At 40.9% G+C, this 17454-nt stretch overlaps 1 protein-coding gene across 2 annotated transcripts in view; it reads left to right on the top strand.

Moving 5' to 3' along the window:
- Positions 1 to 17454, top strand: part of itga11a (integrin, alpha 11a) — a 45991-nt gene that overhangs the window by 23007 nt on the left and 5530 nt on the right. For both annotated transcript variants that reach the window (XM_070901807.1, XM_070901808.1), the window contains exons 11-21: positions 645 to 789; positions 1708 to 1856; positions 4009 to 4152; positions 8088 to 8291; positions 9299 to 9429; positions 9615 to 9781; positions 11691 to 11830; positions 12258 to 12368; positions 12519 to 12604; positions 12738 to 12948; positions 13119 to 13217. In XM_070901807.1, coding sequence (XP_070757908.1) covers positions 645 to 789; positions 1708 to 1856; positions 4009 to 4152; positions 8088 to 8291; positions 9299 to 9429; positions 9615 to 9781; positions 11691 to 11830; positions 12258 to 12368; positions 12519 to 12604; positions 12738 to 12948; positions 13119 to 13217 — 1587 coding nt within the window. The remainder of the gene's footprint in view (positions 1 to 644; positions 790 to 1707; positions 1857 to 4008; positions 4153 to 8087; positions 8292 to 9298; positions 9430 to 9614; positions 9782 to 11690; positions 11831 to 12257; positions 12369 to 12518; positions 12605 to 12737; positions 12949 to 13118; positions 13218 to 17454) is intronic.

Raw genomic sequence — 17454 nt, 5'->3', positions numbered from 1 at the left:
CTAAAGCAGATTTTATTGCTTTCTTTGCACACTGTGGTTTGTGATGGTGTGAAAATGTTCTACTGTAGCTTTTGTGACTGTGGATGAAGTAGCTATTAATTTGCCATGAATTCAGTTCTACCAGTGGTTTTTAAAGTTTCTGTTTTATAATCCCATGAGGGACAGGCCATGAAATGACAGGACACTTTATTAAAATTCAGTTAATTCATTCATCCATTCACCTTAAGGTGGACCATTGTATCTATTGTACCTCAACATGTTCCTGTTGTAGCGACATCTGCATGAAAGAGATCTGATGTACTGTGGGGGAGAGAAAGGAAGGATACATTTAATTCGATTTTCTTCATATCCTTTTAAAGTAATCCAAAAATGTAGTGAGTTGCAGTTTATGTTCATCACTCTTACCAAGATTACATTTCACCGCAAGTGGAGTCACATCATCATTAATCTGACTGAAACTCCAAAAACACAGACTGTGCTCCCAAACGGTGGTCACACTGTGTTACGTTCCATGAGTGTATCCACATTGTATACAGTAATTACCATGTTGTGTGCATGTGCAGCACAGGCAGTGCAACCAGATCATTCTGTATTACTCTGCTGTTCGAAGTATAAAAATTAAATATACTGCACCTCCTGTACAGGACGGGATTCTGGTGGGTGCTGTCGGGGCTTACGATTGGAACGGAGCAGTGCTGAAGGAAACGCGACAGGGGAAGGTGGTCCCTCCAAAGTCTTCCTACACAGAGGAGTTCCCCGAAGAGCTCAAAAACCACGGTGCCTACTTGGGTGAGTAACACTAAAGAACTGTAAAGTACAAAAATGAATTATTTTAACTGGACTGGATTGTGATGGACATGTTTATAATGGGAGAAGAAATGCAGTGAAAGTACAATGTTGTTATTTTAATAATGAAGGATACGCTTGAACACAGTTTATAGCATTTGCTCCCATGGCCACCAGCCTTTAATTTGCATCCTCTTGTCCTGGTAGGAGACCTGTGGTTTAACACCAACTATCCTAGCTGCAACCCATCTCTATAAAGTGTACCCATTGCTCCAGTGCTTCCCATCATATCCAGCCCCATCGCACTCCACCACCACAGACCTCTGCTTATACCATCAGTGGTTTGTCTCTGAGCTTATCCACCAGGCTGCCAATGGAAGCCATTCTAGACTCAATAGTAATATGAGGTGGGAGCATAATTTTGGACAGGCAGGGAAAAAGTTAAAGCTGGGAAAAAAGAGGATATGAAGATGAGAGATGAAGGTGGAAAAGTATACGGGGAGTAAATGGAATTTTTAGAGGAAATAGAAGAAATAGAAGAAGAAATCCGAGAAACTTGAGAAACCAGAACATCCAGTTCTACGTAACCGAATGCCGCTCACTGAGTTTCAACTCCTCAAACTTTTACAATTTTTCCTTGAGTCATGCAGATCACTGAAATCCAACCTAAAGGTCAGGCCCAATTACTCTTAGCACACTCAGACAGTGGAAGAAAGCGTAGTGCCTGGGGTTTTTATTACAACTTGACTATCAAGCAATCAATTTACTTAATTTACAGATCCATAGTACAAAATAGATAATTACTAACATCACAAGTAATATCCTACATGGGTTAATTGGTGAGGGTGACCAGGTGAGGCAATCTGCTCTCTTCAAAGGGTTGTTGCTTGAGATTGAAGTTTGTGTGTTTTATATAACCAGGTTATACTGTGACGTCTGTGGTGTCAGCCCGGAACGGTCGTCTACTCGTAGCGGGAGCTCCACGATTTAACCACACTGGCAAAGTCATCATCTTCACTCTGAAGAACTCGGGTAACCTCACCATCCTGCACTCCCTCAAAGGCCAGCAGGTACTGTGACATCCAGCCTGTAAACTACTTGAGAAACAGTTTATCAGCTGTAGGCCAGTTTCACACTGATGCAGTCCTCATGTCTGCTTTGGAAGAATGCCGCAGTGCAACAAGGAATGTCATAAAACATTGTTATAAAACCGCTGATGAAGTGCAGCTAAGTTAGTTATAAAGCTCCTTAGTGTTGACCTTGTTGTGATTATGAAGTAACATTTTATAGATTATTCTCATGTCATAGGCTTTTTATAGAAAAATTAAACAATGCCAGTGGAGTCTTCGTGTTGCTTTCAGCACATTAGCAACACACACTGTTATCTGCCACAGCGTCATTTTTGATACTACCACTGGGGGGGCTATTAAATTTTTTATAAAAGGTAAAAGCAACTCATATATAATAAATAAATATAATATGTAGCTAAAGCTAAACCTAGGCCCAGTCACACAGCATTTAAAACAACAAATCATTCCTTTAAAGAGACTTGCTGCAATAAGTGGATTTGCTCAAGGGGAGCAAAGAAAATACATACATACTTTGGTGAATTTTGACACATGAATTTGCGTCCTTGATCAATAGCAAGCTGTCTTGTCAGTGCAGACCTTTGAGGGAACGGAGACCTGGAGAGTCTAAGCTATTATTTAACCTCCTCTGTCGGAGTGTAAAACTGCTTAATAAAAGAGGAATGGTTTGTTACAGTTATGAGACAGGAGTCAGTGGTATAACCATATCTTTTGAATACATTGTGTGAACTTAGTGTCCTGTTTCATTCCCCTTTATTGAATGAAATGATTTACAATCCTGAGAACGAAATGCCAGAGCGAAGTAAACGACCCAGTTCAGAGAAAATAGAAAGCTCAGAGAGCTTTTGTGACTGACTATCACTACTATGTTCTCAACTGGCTAGCATGTTAGCGGTTAGCTTGCCAGTTACTGTAGTTTACTAGGATCTAGAGCTGCATATTTCACCATCACACACAGATCAATTTGTGTTACTTTTTGGTGTGATCTTTATGCTGAGAATTTGCTGGCTAGTTACTTAAGTTACATGGTAGTCAGTTACAGTAAGCTCTTAATAAAAGAAAGAAAAACATCCTCAGGGGACATCTCTTCATGATCTAAAAACCAGAATCAAACCTGGCAGTTTAGCACACTACTTAAGCCAGATTTGGGAATTGATCTCCTCTTTCTCTCTGTTTTTGACATTTTGGTACCCAGTCTGTATATTTAACTTTGGAAAGCATTAGAATTATTCCAATTCATGAATATATAAAATAAAACAAAATAGCCAGAAAAATTATCATGACATGCAGTATTTTTCAGTGGGAAAGGTCTATAGCCAGAAGGATTGCTTTTCATTTTTAAATTTGAGATCAATACAACAACTTTGCTCCCCTACTACAGTCCAAATTACATAAACTGAAAAACGGAGCAAAATACAAAATACTGCACTGATGGTGCAAGTTGAGATATTCACTGCATGTGAAGGTTTGTAATCTCTATTACTGTTTATGTTTTAATTTTAACTCTATGACTTGTGTACATCAGATCATTTGTTGGGATATAATCCCACTGTCTGAGTCACATTAAGTTTAAAATTATCATCATTTCAAGGGGATGTGGCTCTGTTTGTTAATGACCGCTACACTCATAACTGGCAACTCTTCACAGGCTGCAAGCCTGAAGTGATCCTGCAGCAGCTTACATTGTACCTTGTCAGCAACAGCTCATCCAGAAAAGCAGATGTTTTTTTGCAGAAAACTTTCTTGATCTCACAAGTCTTGAGAAAAGAGCTTTTTATTGGCAGATGTTTCTAATCTGAAAACCAATAGATGATGTTCCATCCACTCCAGTGACTGAATCAGTCTCTTTCTCTGTAAAGCTCTCACAGTCTGAGCATTTAAAAAAACCTTCAGGACTCTGACCACTTGCTCAGACACAACACAGGCCCCCATTTACTTACAATATTCAAGTTCTTAAACCACTCCAGGGCATCAGTAAATCAGCAAACTCAAACAACATGTGGTTCAACAAACAGTGGAGAAGAAGCCAAGAATTTCAGCGTATATAGCAAGCTAAATTAATGATTGTTTTTAATGGATTCAAATTGATAAATAATGAAGATCTTAGATTGACATGCATATATGTCTCTTTCAGATTGGCTCCTACTATGGCAGTGAGATTGCACCTGTGGATATTGACGGAGACGGTATAACTGACAACCTTTTGGTGGCAGCACCCATGTTCTTCAGTGGAGGCTTGGAGAAGGGAAAGGTCTATATCTATAGAGTGACAGAGCTGGTGAGTATAAACTCTAAAACCTTAAAAGAAATACAGAAAGGGATGACACATTAATCAGTTTCGGATTAAGCAACCCGCTACAGAGAATTGGGTCAACACCTGTTCAAACTCCAGACATTCCCAGTAATTTCTAACACACTTCACCATAAGTGTCCGGTAACACACACACCAAACCAGACTCCATGCTGCATTCCAGGTCCACAGTTAACACCCTGACATGGTGCAGGCAGACATTTGACACATGACCTTGTCCAGATTAAATGTGGCGATCAAATGAGAGAAGTTTGCCATGCCAGTGTGCAGACTTTATTAGATGTGTAGAATGAACTCAACAGGAAAGTATTCTGCCCCTTCTAAACCCATTTCCAGCCACCATTTGGAGGCGAGAACTTTCTTTCTAACAGAAGGAAATTTCCCGTTGTTCCAGGTCTGTCTTGCTCATTGGAATAATAAATTCTGTTTTGAAGCCATTGAACAGGCATAGAGGAGGTATTTAAATATCTCTTGTGGCCCAAACCACATCACAGGTGGCAGGCCAAGTTTAACAGTCAAAAAGAAAACACAAACAGAAAGAAATCACCCTTTAAAAAACGTCTGTCATCATCAGGACAGCACCGCCACATGTTCAGGGCAATTAATAATCATGATGTGGTTGATTCAGGTGTTGCTGTAGATGCTGCACAGTAATATTGTTCTGGAAAACTATTTAAGGTTGGACACCCTGGTTCAAAAATGTGTCACTGTGAATCTTACACATCCACAATGTGATTCTGCAGACTTGACTTAAGAAAAGGTGCACTGTGCATATATGGTACTATCAATTGTTATCCATGCCAGCAGTGTGGCATAAGCAATGCTGGTCAGTTGGTCCAGAAAATACAAAATATAAAAATAGACAAAAAAGAGATGTTTCTGCCTGCAAGCCCGCACATCAAAAGAAATGTTTGTACGTTTTGCATGTTAAAGTGGCTATAATCGATTTTTTGTATATCAGCAATGGGTCATATAACTTATTGTATGTGAAAGGTGTCGCTTGTAGTAATGAACCCACAGAGAATTATCACCCAAGTCTGCAGTTCCTCTCAGCTCTGTGGAGCTTTATAGTGTCTTTTAGCTCATTGTTTTGGTTTTCCGGCCCAAAGCTTTATTGTTTTGTTTCACTCTCATTACTCTCATTGCGTCGTTTTTCATCAAAAAGGCTCTAAAAACCCTCTGGACACTGCCTGCCCAGCACCAACAGACAGACACAGTTAGCATCTAGCTGGTGAACTTAGTGGAGCATTTAGCAGCGAAACGAAATTTCCCTCTGAAGTTGGTGGAGACCAAAACAGAGCTAAAAGGAGAGTGAATATTGGACTGTTGTTCTGCATCAGCTAGATGTTTATAGGCAAATGTTACTAACAAGTTCGCCGTATCTTAAATAATGACAATATGTCAATGTCATTTTCACATCTGCCCCCCAGTGGCCAAGAAATTATTGTTGGTTTAATATTGTCATTGTGAGTATGTTTGTATGCTGACGTTAGCATTTAGCTCAAAGCACAGTTGAGCCTACAGCCTCACAGAGCAGCTAGCGTGGCTGTGGACTCTTGTCTTGTTTATCTACCATCGAATGTTTTCCTGTGTCTCATTCATTTTAATACTGTATGAGAGGGATGTCTTGTCTTATCAGAAATGTATGGGTGGTATAGTTGGGATGCAGTCAGATCAAATGAATGAAAATGAAATTATTCTAAGTACAGGATAAGTGCAGATAATCAATGACAAGCTGATTCTGAGCTGCCTTTGCACCGAGGGCTCTGACCAAGTCCAAAGCTAAATAAAGTTGCCTAAAGTCTGGCAGCTGGTCCAAAATAAAATTCCATTCACTTCTAACACAAAAAGAAGTTGCACTTTTAACTTACTCCTGGGCCACCGCAGACTGGTTGTGACCCTTCATGGCCTCCTCACAAACCATATGTTTCAAATTTAAACAGCACAGAATATATTTCTCCCCATTTCTCTATCAATCTCCCACTTTGTCACACACACGCACACATCAGGTAGCCGAGAAGTAAAAGTTACCTTCCTAAATCAACTCCCTTCCCATTTATTCAACTGAAAAAACAAGTGATCTCATGTTTCGTCTGCCGACCCTAAATTATATTATGAACTGGGATGCCAAGTGGAGCAATGATATGCATGACTACTGATGGACTGGAGTATTTGGCTCCATTTTGTCAGAATGCTGTCTTTGAAGGATTTTCCAGTCGGGTAGTGGCTTTCAAAGACTTGGATATTTTCCATCAGACTTTACACTCACTAAGAATAGAACTTCAAATAAATACACTAAAGCTATACGCCGTTCTTTAGTTCTTTTATGACCCAGAGGTAAAATTCCTCACGTTTTTCGTTGCCAGATGTTCAAAAGGGCAAAATCAAAAGATTATGTGGAAAACACAGAAGCTGATCCAAACTTTATCTTTCGCTTCGTTTGATTGGAGGAAAGATGACAAATCTTGTTTGTTATTTTTTACTGAAACATGATTAGTTGACTAAAGATGGTTTAGAGATAACTGAAACAACAAACCCTGCTGGATGGAGAGTAACAATCTCTTCCTTGGTCTTGTAATGAGACATCAAAATAAATGGATGACAGATCATTTGAAGAACAGATCAGACCTTTGACTAGAAAACTGAGCTCTGCCAGAAGGCATAGACTTGCCTACTAGATAGGACATACAGTGAGACTTTGTCTGACTTACATACAGTATATGTGCTATTTTGAAAAATGGCCTTTTGGCATGTGCTTCTGTTTTCAATAAAGCATTTGTCCTGCACAGCTTTTATTTGTGTATGTATTCATACTGTAAAGGCTTTCTGTATGTTGTCTATGCATGTGCGTGTCACATTTTGGTTGAAGTATCAGAGTGTTTGCATGCTGAGAGTGATTTTCTAGGAGCTATTTCCAACATTAACCCTTTCAAATTCAGTATTTTTGACATAAGACGCTCTGACTTACTTGGTTGTAGTAATACTGATGCATCGATCAGGCTCAGGCAGTGAGTTCCGTTGTTGATCTGGCAGAGGTAAATATGAGCTCTGGAAAATGGGGGTCTTAACAGAAACTGGTAGCTACATCAACGAAAGTGAATGTTCTGTTCTTGCTGCAATTTCCTGGCGGGGTTGATTTTGGAGAGATTTTTTTCCCTTACAGTGTAGTTTAGTTTTGGCCAAAAGACCAATTTTCCAAAAAGCTAATACATAAAATATAATATATATTATAGAGTATATAAACATTAACGCTTTAGAGATAGCAGACACAAATACTACAACAGAGACTAATGAAACCAAAGAAATACACACCTCAGCCAAATCTGAACCCTATTTGTGAAGCCCAAACAAAGGTTAACTTTAAAGGTGATTACCCAGATGCACCAGTCCAACATGCACACTGCGGTTGTCTTTACAGTGGAATGTGGGACCTGGCTGGAGCAAGTGATAAGCCGAACAAAATGAGAAGTTATGTAAAAAGTCTAAATGAAACACAGGACTTTTTTTTCAGTTTTAAAGATCACATTTCATTGGTTCCAAGGTGTTTCTAGTGTGAGTACAATGTCATGATAACCTACAGTATTAGTATATTAGCCAAAACAATAAGACCCAAGTTAATAGTTCTCATGATGCAGCGTTTATTTCAGTTACTGACATTAATGGACATAGTGATGTCAGTGAGGAGAGTCAAGCTTTTGAAATACATGAAAGGTTCTTTTCATCTTGTGTTGTGGCTTAAAAATGTTTTTGTTCACTGACCCTGTTTGTTGCAGTTCATTTTATGGGGATGAGCAGCCAGATCTCCTGGTCTGGGACTCCCCCCGAAAGCTAATGTTGTGTTGTGTAATGCTTTGTGTGACAACACACGCTTTAGCACCATTATGTCTCCCTTCGTCCCTCAGAATCGTTTCATCCTTGAAGGGGCGTTGGAAATCCATAATGGTGGCCAGAACGCTCGCTTTGGCTCATCGCTTGCTCCTGTCCCCGATCTGAACGGTGATGGCTTCAACGACCTGGTGGTGGGAGCCCCACTGGAAGATGACCACAAAGGGGCCATTTATGTTTTCTTTAGCCAGCACAACAGAATACTACGCAAATATAAACAGGTAGGAGATGTGCAAAAAGTACAGTTAGAAGACAGGCAATGTATTTGTCTGTTTTTGCCTACCAACTATAGATTACTGCTGATCATTTTCCAAAGCATACCATATGTTTTCATTTGATTCACCACCTTCCAGGTAGCCATTGATTGATGTTCATTTGAGTATGGTAAAAGAAACCAACTTGCAGACACAACTTGCTACAAGTAAGTGTCATCCTATACTTATCTGTAGCCAGATGTGTGAAGCGTTAACTTGACAAGGAGCAACAGGTCAGGCGAAAACAGGGAACAGGCAGAAGTCATGAAGAGACAGGCAGGTGACTAGACCAAAAGACTGGAACACTAAGGCCACAGAGCACACACTAGCGAAAGATTAGGGGAAAAGGGGCTTGCGTATACTGAGTGACTGATGAGGGAATAGAGGGCAGGTGTGCAGGTGGGTGTGGAGATCGGGAGCAGCTACTGGACAGTAAAAGGCTTTGCAATGACAGTAGAGATTTGTGACAGACAGGCATGAGAAATTGACAGAATGTGCAAAATAAGTTCATCTGAGGCAGCCAACATGACAATACTGATTTAAATGCAAGCGGCTAGTTCCAGTGAACATAAGCTAATGGTATGCTTCAGAAAATGGTTGGTAGTAATGTAAAATATAGTATTTGCAGTAAATTGGCTAAAACATACAAAAACACACAAACCCTAGAAAGGCACAAAAAGTTTTGTTCTTGAAGTAATGTCATATGTAACACAAAACTCTTTTTGGCCCTTTGGCAAGAATAGTAATATATTTTAAGAAATGCTATTTTGGAGTGATGAAAGAAACTTGTTTTATTCTTGAGTAAATGATTTTCTATTTACTATCATGGCTTTAAATTTGCTTACTATATTTCCAAAAACTTTAACGTCACAGTTTAATTGCACATATGACTGCTCTGATAGTGACTTTATTGTGAGCTGTGGTTGTTGTAATAATGATCCTTATTCAGATTTCTTCCTCTGTCTGTTGTTCAGAGGATAGCAGCAGCAGATTTGGCTCCTGGCCTTCAGTACTTTGGTCGCAGTATCCATGGCACAATGGACATGAACAATGATGGCTCAGTGGACCTGGCAGTAGGTTCTCTTGGTGCTGCTGTTCTCCTTTGGTTAGTATTTCACCCAGTAAATAATACTGTAGTCAAAGACATAAAAGACAGTTATTGCAGTATTTTATGCAAAAGTACGAGATGGGCTCAACTCTTTAAAGAGATCCCTCTTACATTTTAAAGAAATATTCAAGTCTCAAAGATCATTGGTTGGCTTCATCTGTAACACCTTTATGCCCTCACAGGTCACAGAGTGTTGTCCGGATATATACCACTGTCAGGTTTGAGCCCAGTAAGGTCAACATCTTTGTGAAGGACTGTCAGAGAGGTGGCAAAGACGTGACCTGTATGTCAGCCATTGTATGTTTCAACGTCACTGCCAGGACAGCCATTCCTCCCACACAGGAAATTGGTAAGCCAGCAAAAATAATCCGCTGCTGTGGAAGCATCTCAGTAAAGTTTCCGAGTTCCTCCGCTTGTCTTTTCCTGATGTTTGGCATCTTCCCAAAGTTCATAAAACCCTATTTCAGCTATTGGTAAAGAAGTTAATTTTACTTCTTTTTACATCCTGTCAAATCTACAGAACAAGTTTTAAGAAAATAAAACATATGTTTTTCTTAAATGTGGAACACGTAATCATATTTAGCTTCTGAGACAAAATGATGCTTACACTGCTGGCTTTATTGTCAAACCTCTGGATATTCTCAAACATTTAACAGACCATTTTTACCAATACACTTGAGCAGAGTAATTCATATTTTGGATCCGTATTTGCAATATAGTTCGGCTGTTGTTTGGACTGTGGTACATGACAGGATGAAACATGGTTGGTTTCAAGTGAGAAAAGGCATTCATATATATTCATACATATATATATATCCTTCATGTCATGGCTCCAATAGACTTTTCAACATGCGGCTTCCTGTAAAAACTGTGATGGCTCCTTCCATTCAGAGTGGCGCCAAAGCAAAATGTTTCTTTACTAGCAGTAAGAGATTCTGATCTCACTGCTGTTTCTCTGCCAAAGCTAATGCTGCTGCATGAAAACTGGTAAATATGAACCACACTGGTGCTATCAAATGTTCCTTTCGTTGTGCGAAAGTTGGTTGGAATGCATCTACAAGTCATCTGTTTTATTCGACTTAAAAAAGAGAGTTGTTTCTAATGGTTTGGTGGTGGTGACAGCTCATAGACAACTCAATCCTGCAGATGGGTGTTGTGGCACTGATAGTAGCCCACCTGCATATAACCGCAGGGTTTCTCTGCTCACAATTTGTTTTAAGAGATGTGATGGCGGGGTCCAGTTTCATTGTATATCACGTTGGAGGACGCAGAGGTGCGGGGGAGCGTGTTTTGAGTTAACCTTTTGACCCTCGGACATCTTTATCAAATCTATCAGATGTGCCAAAACAGAGTGGAGGAGGAACAGAGGGAGTTATCTTGTCTTCCATGGCTGCATACAGTGGAACACGTTCATTTAATTTTCCTCTCATTGTCGTGTCTGGCTAGTAATGCATGGCAGATGTGCTGGTGTTTGTGAGTTCGCTGTGGTCTGCTGTATGAAATGGAACTGTTCTTTTTCTATACCTCTCAAGTTAACCTTATTTATGGAAATATGTATTGACAGTATTTGAGAGTGGTGTCACCTGGAGGACTCAACTCAACTACTTTTTAGACGTCCTTTGTAGGGATAATTAGAGGAAATGTACTGATGTTAAATGTTGCTGTGTAGCCCAATAGCTCTCAAAACTGCGAAAGTCCAAGTTAGAAGTTTGTTTGTTTTTTAAATCACAGTTTCTCTCATCAAAAAAGGGAAACACCTTTTTAGAATAGTGGATACTGATAATTATAATGTGGTAGAAAGTGGAGAAAAGCTTCAAATTTAGTATCCGTTATCTGCCCAGATCTTTAGCATAAGGCATTGGGATTTCTCCTGCTCGGAAATTCTCTAGTTGACCCCAAACACGTTCAACAAGTTCAGCCTTTTTCCTCGTGGCATGAAAACACGAGGCAATAAATGGAAAGCCTCTTACACAATGTGGCTTGGAAGTGACTCAGTACTGAAACCAGAGGGTTTGGATTCTTGTATATGTTGGTCACACATTCATCATATGTTCAGAGTCAAGCTAATATTGCATTGCATAGCTACAGTGATGTCATTTACCAAAGCCTGTTGCTGCCATTTGTCAAGTAGCCTGCATCAGCGTAAGTAAGAACAGAAGCCCATTGATCTTAGAAACATTTGAACACAAGTAGAATAGTATCTTTTCTACGATTTCACATAGACGTGTAGTTTCTTAACTCTTCCTATCACCCACTAGGGATCAAATATAATGTCTCCATTGCGGAGAGACGTTTCAATCCCCGGGCCGTACTGGACAACGCAAACAAGCTGCAGCCTCAAAACCTGACCCTCCTTCCTGGAGAAGAGGCCTGCGAACACATCTACTTCCACGTCATGGTGAGGCCCGTGATGAGAGTTGCAAAAGTCACATTCAAGACATTGGTGACAATGAGATAATTGGCTTTAATTCTATTTGTTCTTTTGATTTCGTTTGAACTTTTTGTACTGACAATAATTCATTTCAGTTATTTTTATTAAATAAAAAGAGTCCAGTTTTAACATGTTGAATTTCAGCAGAACATACTTCAGTCAGCTTCCTCAGTCTTAAAGTATCCTTGTCGATATTGCTCTCCCACATTGGTCAAAACCAACACACACTGCACATTAAAATGCGATTATAATAATATCTTTTGAGAATTTCTGAATCTTGTACATTGTGTAAACCTTTTGAAAGCAAAAAATATTTGAATGCCTTAGATAAAGTGCCGTGATAGAGTAATTCCACCTCCACAGGCTAATCTTTGAATTTAATGTTTTATATTAGGAGACCACAGACTATGCAAGGCCCATAGTGTTTGCTGTGCAAGTGGGGCTACAAGATCCAGACCACGGACCAGTTCTAGATGACAGCTGGCCTACTGTTGTGAAAACTGAGGTGAGAGACAATCTGACATCTTATCCTGTCTTTGCTCTCAAGTTATTAAAATGCACTCCCATAAATTATCGTCTGATTCTATCGAAGTGCATATAGAAAGGAAAGGATTAGTAGTTTCTTTGACTTACAAAAGCGTGTCTCTTTGGCTAGCTGCCCTTCTGGAACGGCTGTGACGAGGATGACCGCTGCATACCTGACCTGGCCCTGCAGAGTATGACTGACCTGATGACTCGAAGGTAGGCACTACACACAGATTCATCACAGACACATACTGTAGAATAGACAGACATACTACATTTTACACACGTCCGTTTAGAATAAAACTGATCCTCGGCTGCTCTGTCACTTCCCTGCCTCCCTGCCTCCCAGTCAGTTCTGTGCGCAGCCTGTACAGTCTCGTGGTGCTTTCTGCCGTCATCTAAGTGAAGGAGGGAGCGAGGGATCTCTGCGGGTTCTAGAGGGAAACAGGAGGAGGATGGTGGTGGATGTCCGATTGGAGAACAAAGGAGAGAACGCCTACAAAGCTCGCCTAAATATCACCTATACACCCAATCTACGCTTCTCTAGCCTCATAGTCAAGGTACATTGTCATCACCCAAACTCATTTCATACGGTTTGTGATGACAACATATTTTATTGAATTGTGTGAAAAGAGTCTTGGGTTTCATCAGCAGATGAGATTAGATAAATGCCGCATTTAAGCTACCAGTACTGTGTTAAAAATCTAATCTGTTGTTATTTTTGATCCAGGATAACTCTGACATCAAAATAGAGTGTTACGTTGAGGACAAACTGAGGAATGAGAAGATCTGCAATGTCAGTGCTCCGTTCATGAGGGCCAAAACACAGGTGAGATGTCACACTCACATTGAAAAATCCCCAAGCATTTTTTAAAATGCCAAAAAAGTGACTGTGGAGTTGTGACTTTGTTTATTATTTGCCATTAGATAATCTACTAACAAAACATTTAGACTTAATTGCGTATATGTTTTGCTGTTGTATTCATGTGAAAAAATAAAATCAAAATGATGGATTGGCAGATTTGCAGGTTTTACACTGATTCGAGACCATTTTCTTAAATTCTATCTGACATTGTGTTCCTGGGTGTTTTAAGTCCGAGAAGGTTTTTAAGTGAGAATCATAATTTTTGTATTTATCTGACTGAACAGAAAGCAGATGTAAAAGTTGATCTTTCCAACCATAAAAAAATCATTCATATTTTCAAACTGATTCAAATATGATCAAAATCAGTTTAGATGTTAGCACTTCTGACTGAAATAAAAATCTGGATACATGTCCGCAGCCCTGTCAGAGCAGTCTCACAGCCCGCATTGTGCCGCTTCTCCGGGGCTGAAAAAACATTGACGTGGGTCCTAGTAGACCACAGGGGCCCAAAACACATGCTGCAGGCCTTAGATGACCATGACAGACCACACTGGTTAATGTAAAACCCACAAGCCAACCAGAGGAGCCCAGGTTAGTTCTGGATGTGAGATCCTTTCTTTCTCTAGTCTGACATCAGAGTCTACAGTGTTGACACTAAAACATGTCCTTCTGTATTTAACTTTGTAATGATAACAAATGTGAGTAGGACGCAGCTGTAATATAAATTTGACTCTCACATTTTCATATTATTACATCAGTTTAAAAAGCTTTCAATGGCTTGACAAAAAAAACATATAAGAGAGATCAACATCCTCATCTTGATTTATATCCTCCAAGGCTTGAAGTGACTCAACATTATATGCATAGAGGATGATTAATACTCTGTGTAGTTTCCTAGAACAGTCACATGCTCTTAAACCTGAAGACAAGTTCAAGATACTATATAGTCCAAGCAGGAAGTGAAAAGGGGACTATGTTCATAGAAGTAGCAATCAGCCATCCACAGCATCAGGCACCAGTGTTGAGGATTTTATATGATCCAGAAAGGGCTTCCAGATTGTGTAAAAAGTTTTTAGAGAGCCCTTGGTAGAGTATCTTATTTTCTCCAGTGTGATACAGTTCAATGCCTCCTTGATCCAATTTCCAAATTTAGGGGTTGAAACATGCTCCCATATCAGAATAATAAGGCGCCTAACCAGTCGTGGAAGTAGCAGCTGATCAGTTGTTATAATATGATCAACGTTCCTAAGTTACTTAGCTCACACGATGTTCATATTTTATGTGTTTAAGAATGAACCTCCACAAATTGACACACGGTCACTGGCACAACAACATATTGGTGTAACTGAAAACCTACATATGTATATGTATAGAGTTTGAAGGATTTCTGTGACACAAGCCATAACATATGTGAGTCCTGTTGCCGTCTCTTACACATTTTTGTACTTTTGTACACAACATTGCATGTTTTGAAAGCATTTCCCTCCAGGTTAAAGTACCTGCCCCTTGTTCTGACATAAAAATCAGTCAAGCAAGACCTTCTTCCTCTATACACTATAAAAAATTATATTAGCATCCCATTTGGTTGTCATTACATTATCATACATCTTAGCAACAGGGTAAATAGAACAGAAGAACCTCAGCCAAAAAGAGCATTTTCTCTCCGTTTTAGCCCAGTGCACCAGGTGAGACTGAGTGAAAGATACTGAGAGTTTCTTTTCTCTCATCTGTTACTGATTCTCACATTTAATTCTGCCGTTTCCAAGCCTTTCCAAAGGCTTGTAATGTCAACGATGTTTATGAGACTCTGCACTGTCTGGTGTATTTTACAGCACGGCATCAAGTTTTATATTTAGAGGGTGATGTCTGAATTAACTTTGATAGGGATGACATTGATGGTACATCGTACAGTGCTATTAAACAGCAAGCAGATTATACGTAAGCCATCTTTTCCATTAATGTCTGAACAATAGTCTTTCTTACTTTCTATACTGATATAAACTCTGCTGACAAATACTGAAGGAATGAAGTAATGAAGGTGATTAAAAGAGTTCATGAAATGTCCTAACCACGTCATTATCACAAACAATAGTCATCTCCTGGGTTACGAAAATATCACTGCTTTTCTCTGTAACGCTCCGCAACAACTGAACCAAGAGGACTCCGGTCACCCTTTTAAACTTACTGAGTGATTCATACCCACTCATTCGGCCTGAACAGCATCCAGAGCCACAACGCTGATCTGCTCTGGTCGAGAGCCTTTTAAAAATGTGGCACAGTTAAACAAGGCTGATTGTACCCCGGTGTGGCTGCCAAGCCTGCCCAAACTGCTGTTTAGCTGAAGGAAAGTAGGAACCTCAGGGCAAGCTTTTTTAAAATAGCCAGTTATCACTCTTGTTTTGACTTTTCCGGTTGCTTTTGACCTGTGTAAAACCAGCATGTACTGTAAACTTTACTGCTGCAGCAAAGTGAGGTTCTGAAAATCACACCCTGTGTGGTGACAAATGTGTTTTTGTTTCTCGTGTGTGTACGCCGATACAGGGAACATTATCGCAATGAAATGTATTATGATTGACAGTGAAGGGATGTGGGCAGACTACATCAACTCAGAGGAGGAAGGGGAGCTTCATGCTCTGTCTGAATTTCCATGTTCAACTATGCTGTCGCACGAACGTCCTCTAGCCACGGACGATCACGCCTTCCAAACCCATACCACTTGCATGCATGTGTGTGTCTCTGTGCATTCTTATGTGTGTGTGTGTGTGTTTTCATTAAACTGTCTTCTAAACGACCGTCACATAGATTCATCCAATTGTTTTGAAAACCAGACTGGACTTTCTTTTCCAGGACATCTATAACAAAGAATGGACAGGGGTCATTTTCCACAAATGGGCTAAGATTATATGAAAATAGGTCATCATTTGTGTATGTATGTATATCTGTGGTCTGTCAGGGATGAGTCAGTCTATATGGAGGAGGGAAGCTACAGTAAACCTTGTTATGCATTCCTCTCTGGTCAGACGGAATCCGTCAGGATTTCATTACAGCATGGAGGACTGTAAACAACACTCAGCTCAGTTTGCTCTGCTGCCAATCAATCCTCCTCTCCCTCCTCTCCTCTCCTCTCACCTCACCTCACCTCTCCTCTCCTCTCCTCTCCTCTCCTCTCCTCTCCTCTCACCTCACCTCTCCTCTCCTCTCCTCTCCTCTCCTCTCCTCTCCTCTCCTCTCCTCACCTCTCCTCTCCTCTCACCTCACCTCACCTCACCTCACCTCTCCTCTCCTCTCCTCTCCTCTCCTCTCCTCTCCTCTCCTCTCCTCTCCTCACCTCACCTCACCTCTCCTCTCCCCTGTCCACTCCTCTCCTCACCTCCCCTCTCCCCTGTCCACTCCTCTCCTCTCCTCTCACCTCACCTCACCTCTCCTCTCCTCTCCTCTCCTCACCTCACCTCTCCTCTCCTCTCCCGTCCACTCCTCTCCTCTCCTCTCCTCACCTCACCTCTCCTCTCCTCTCCTCTCCTCTCCTCACCTCACCTCACCTCTCCTCTCCTCTCCCGTCCACTCCTCTCCTCACCTCCCCTCTCCCCTGTCCACTCCTCTCCTCTCCTCTCCTCACCTCACCTCACCTCACCTCACCTCACCTCTCCACTCCTCTCCTCTCCTCACCTCTCCTCTCCTGTCCTCTCCTCGTCTAGTCTCATCTCCTCTCCTCCTCTTCTGCCTCGGCTCCTGCTCTCCTCTCCTCTCCTCTCCTCTCCTCGTCTAGTCTCATCTCCTCTCCTCCTCTTCTGCCTCGGCTCCTGCTCTCCTCTCCTCACCTCTCCTCTCCTCTCCTCACCTCTCCTCACCTCTCCTCTCCTCTCCTCCCCTCTCCTCTCCTCGTCTAGTCTCATCTCCTCTCCTCCTCTTCTGCCTCGGCTCCTGCTCTCCTCTCCTGCTTTTTTTGTTTAGACTTCCTCTTCAGTTTTCCATTTTCTTCCTGCCCGTCGTCTCTTCTGTTTCTGTCTCCTTCTCTTTTCTGCCTCTGTGCTTATATTTTGCCCTGAATCTGACTCTCACTGGTCATTGTTTGTATATGTGTGTGTGTTTGTATTTATTGCCTTTTCCTAAACCAAGGGGAAATTCCCTGGCTCTCTTTAAGCAGCACCAACTGTGCAGCTGGCTGCCTGGGGTCAAAGCCACAGCAGGTTATTGCAGGGTT

This window comes from Enoplosus armatus, chromosome 1 (assembly GCF_043641665.1).
Source record: "Enoplosus armatus isolate fEnoArm2 chromosome 1, fEnoArm2.hap1, whole genome shotgun sequence".
Classification (NCBI taxonomy): Eukaryota; Metazoa; Chordata; class Actinopteri; order Centrarchiformes; family Enoplosidae; genus Enoplosus; species Enoplosus armatus.
Note: the sequence above shows the minus strand (reverse complement) of the source record. Positions and strands in the feature narration are given on the sequence as shown.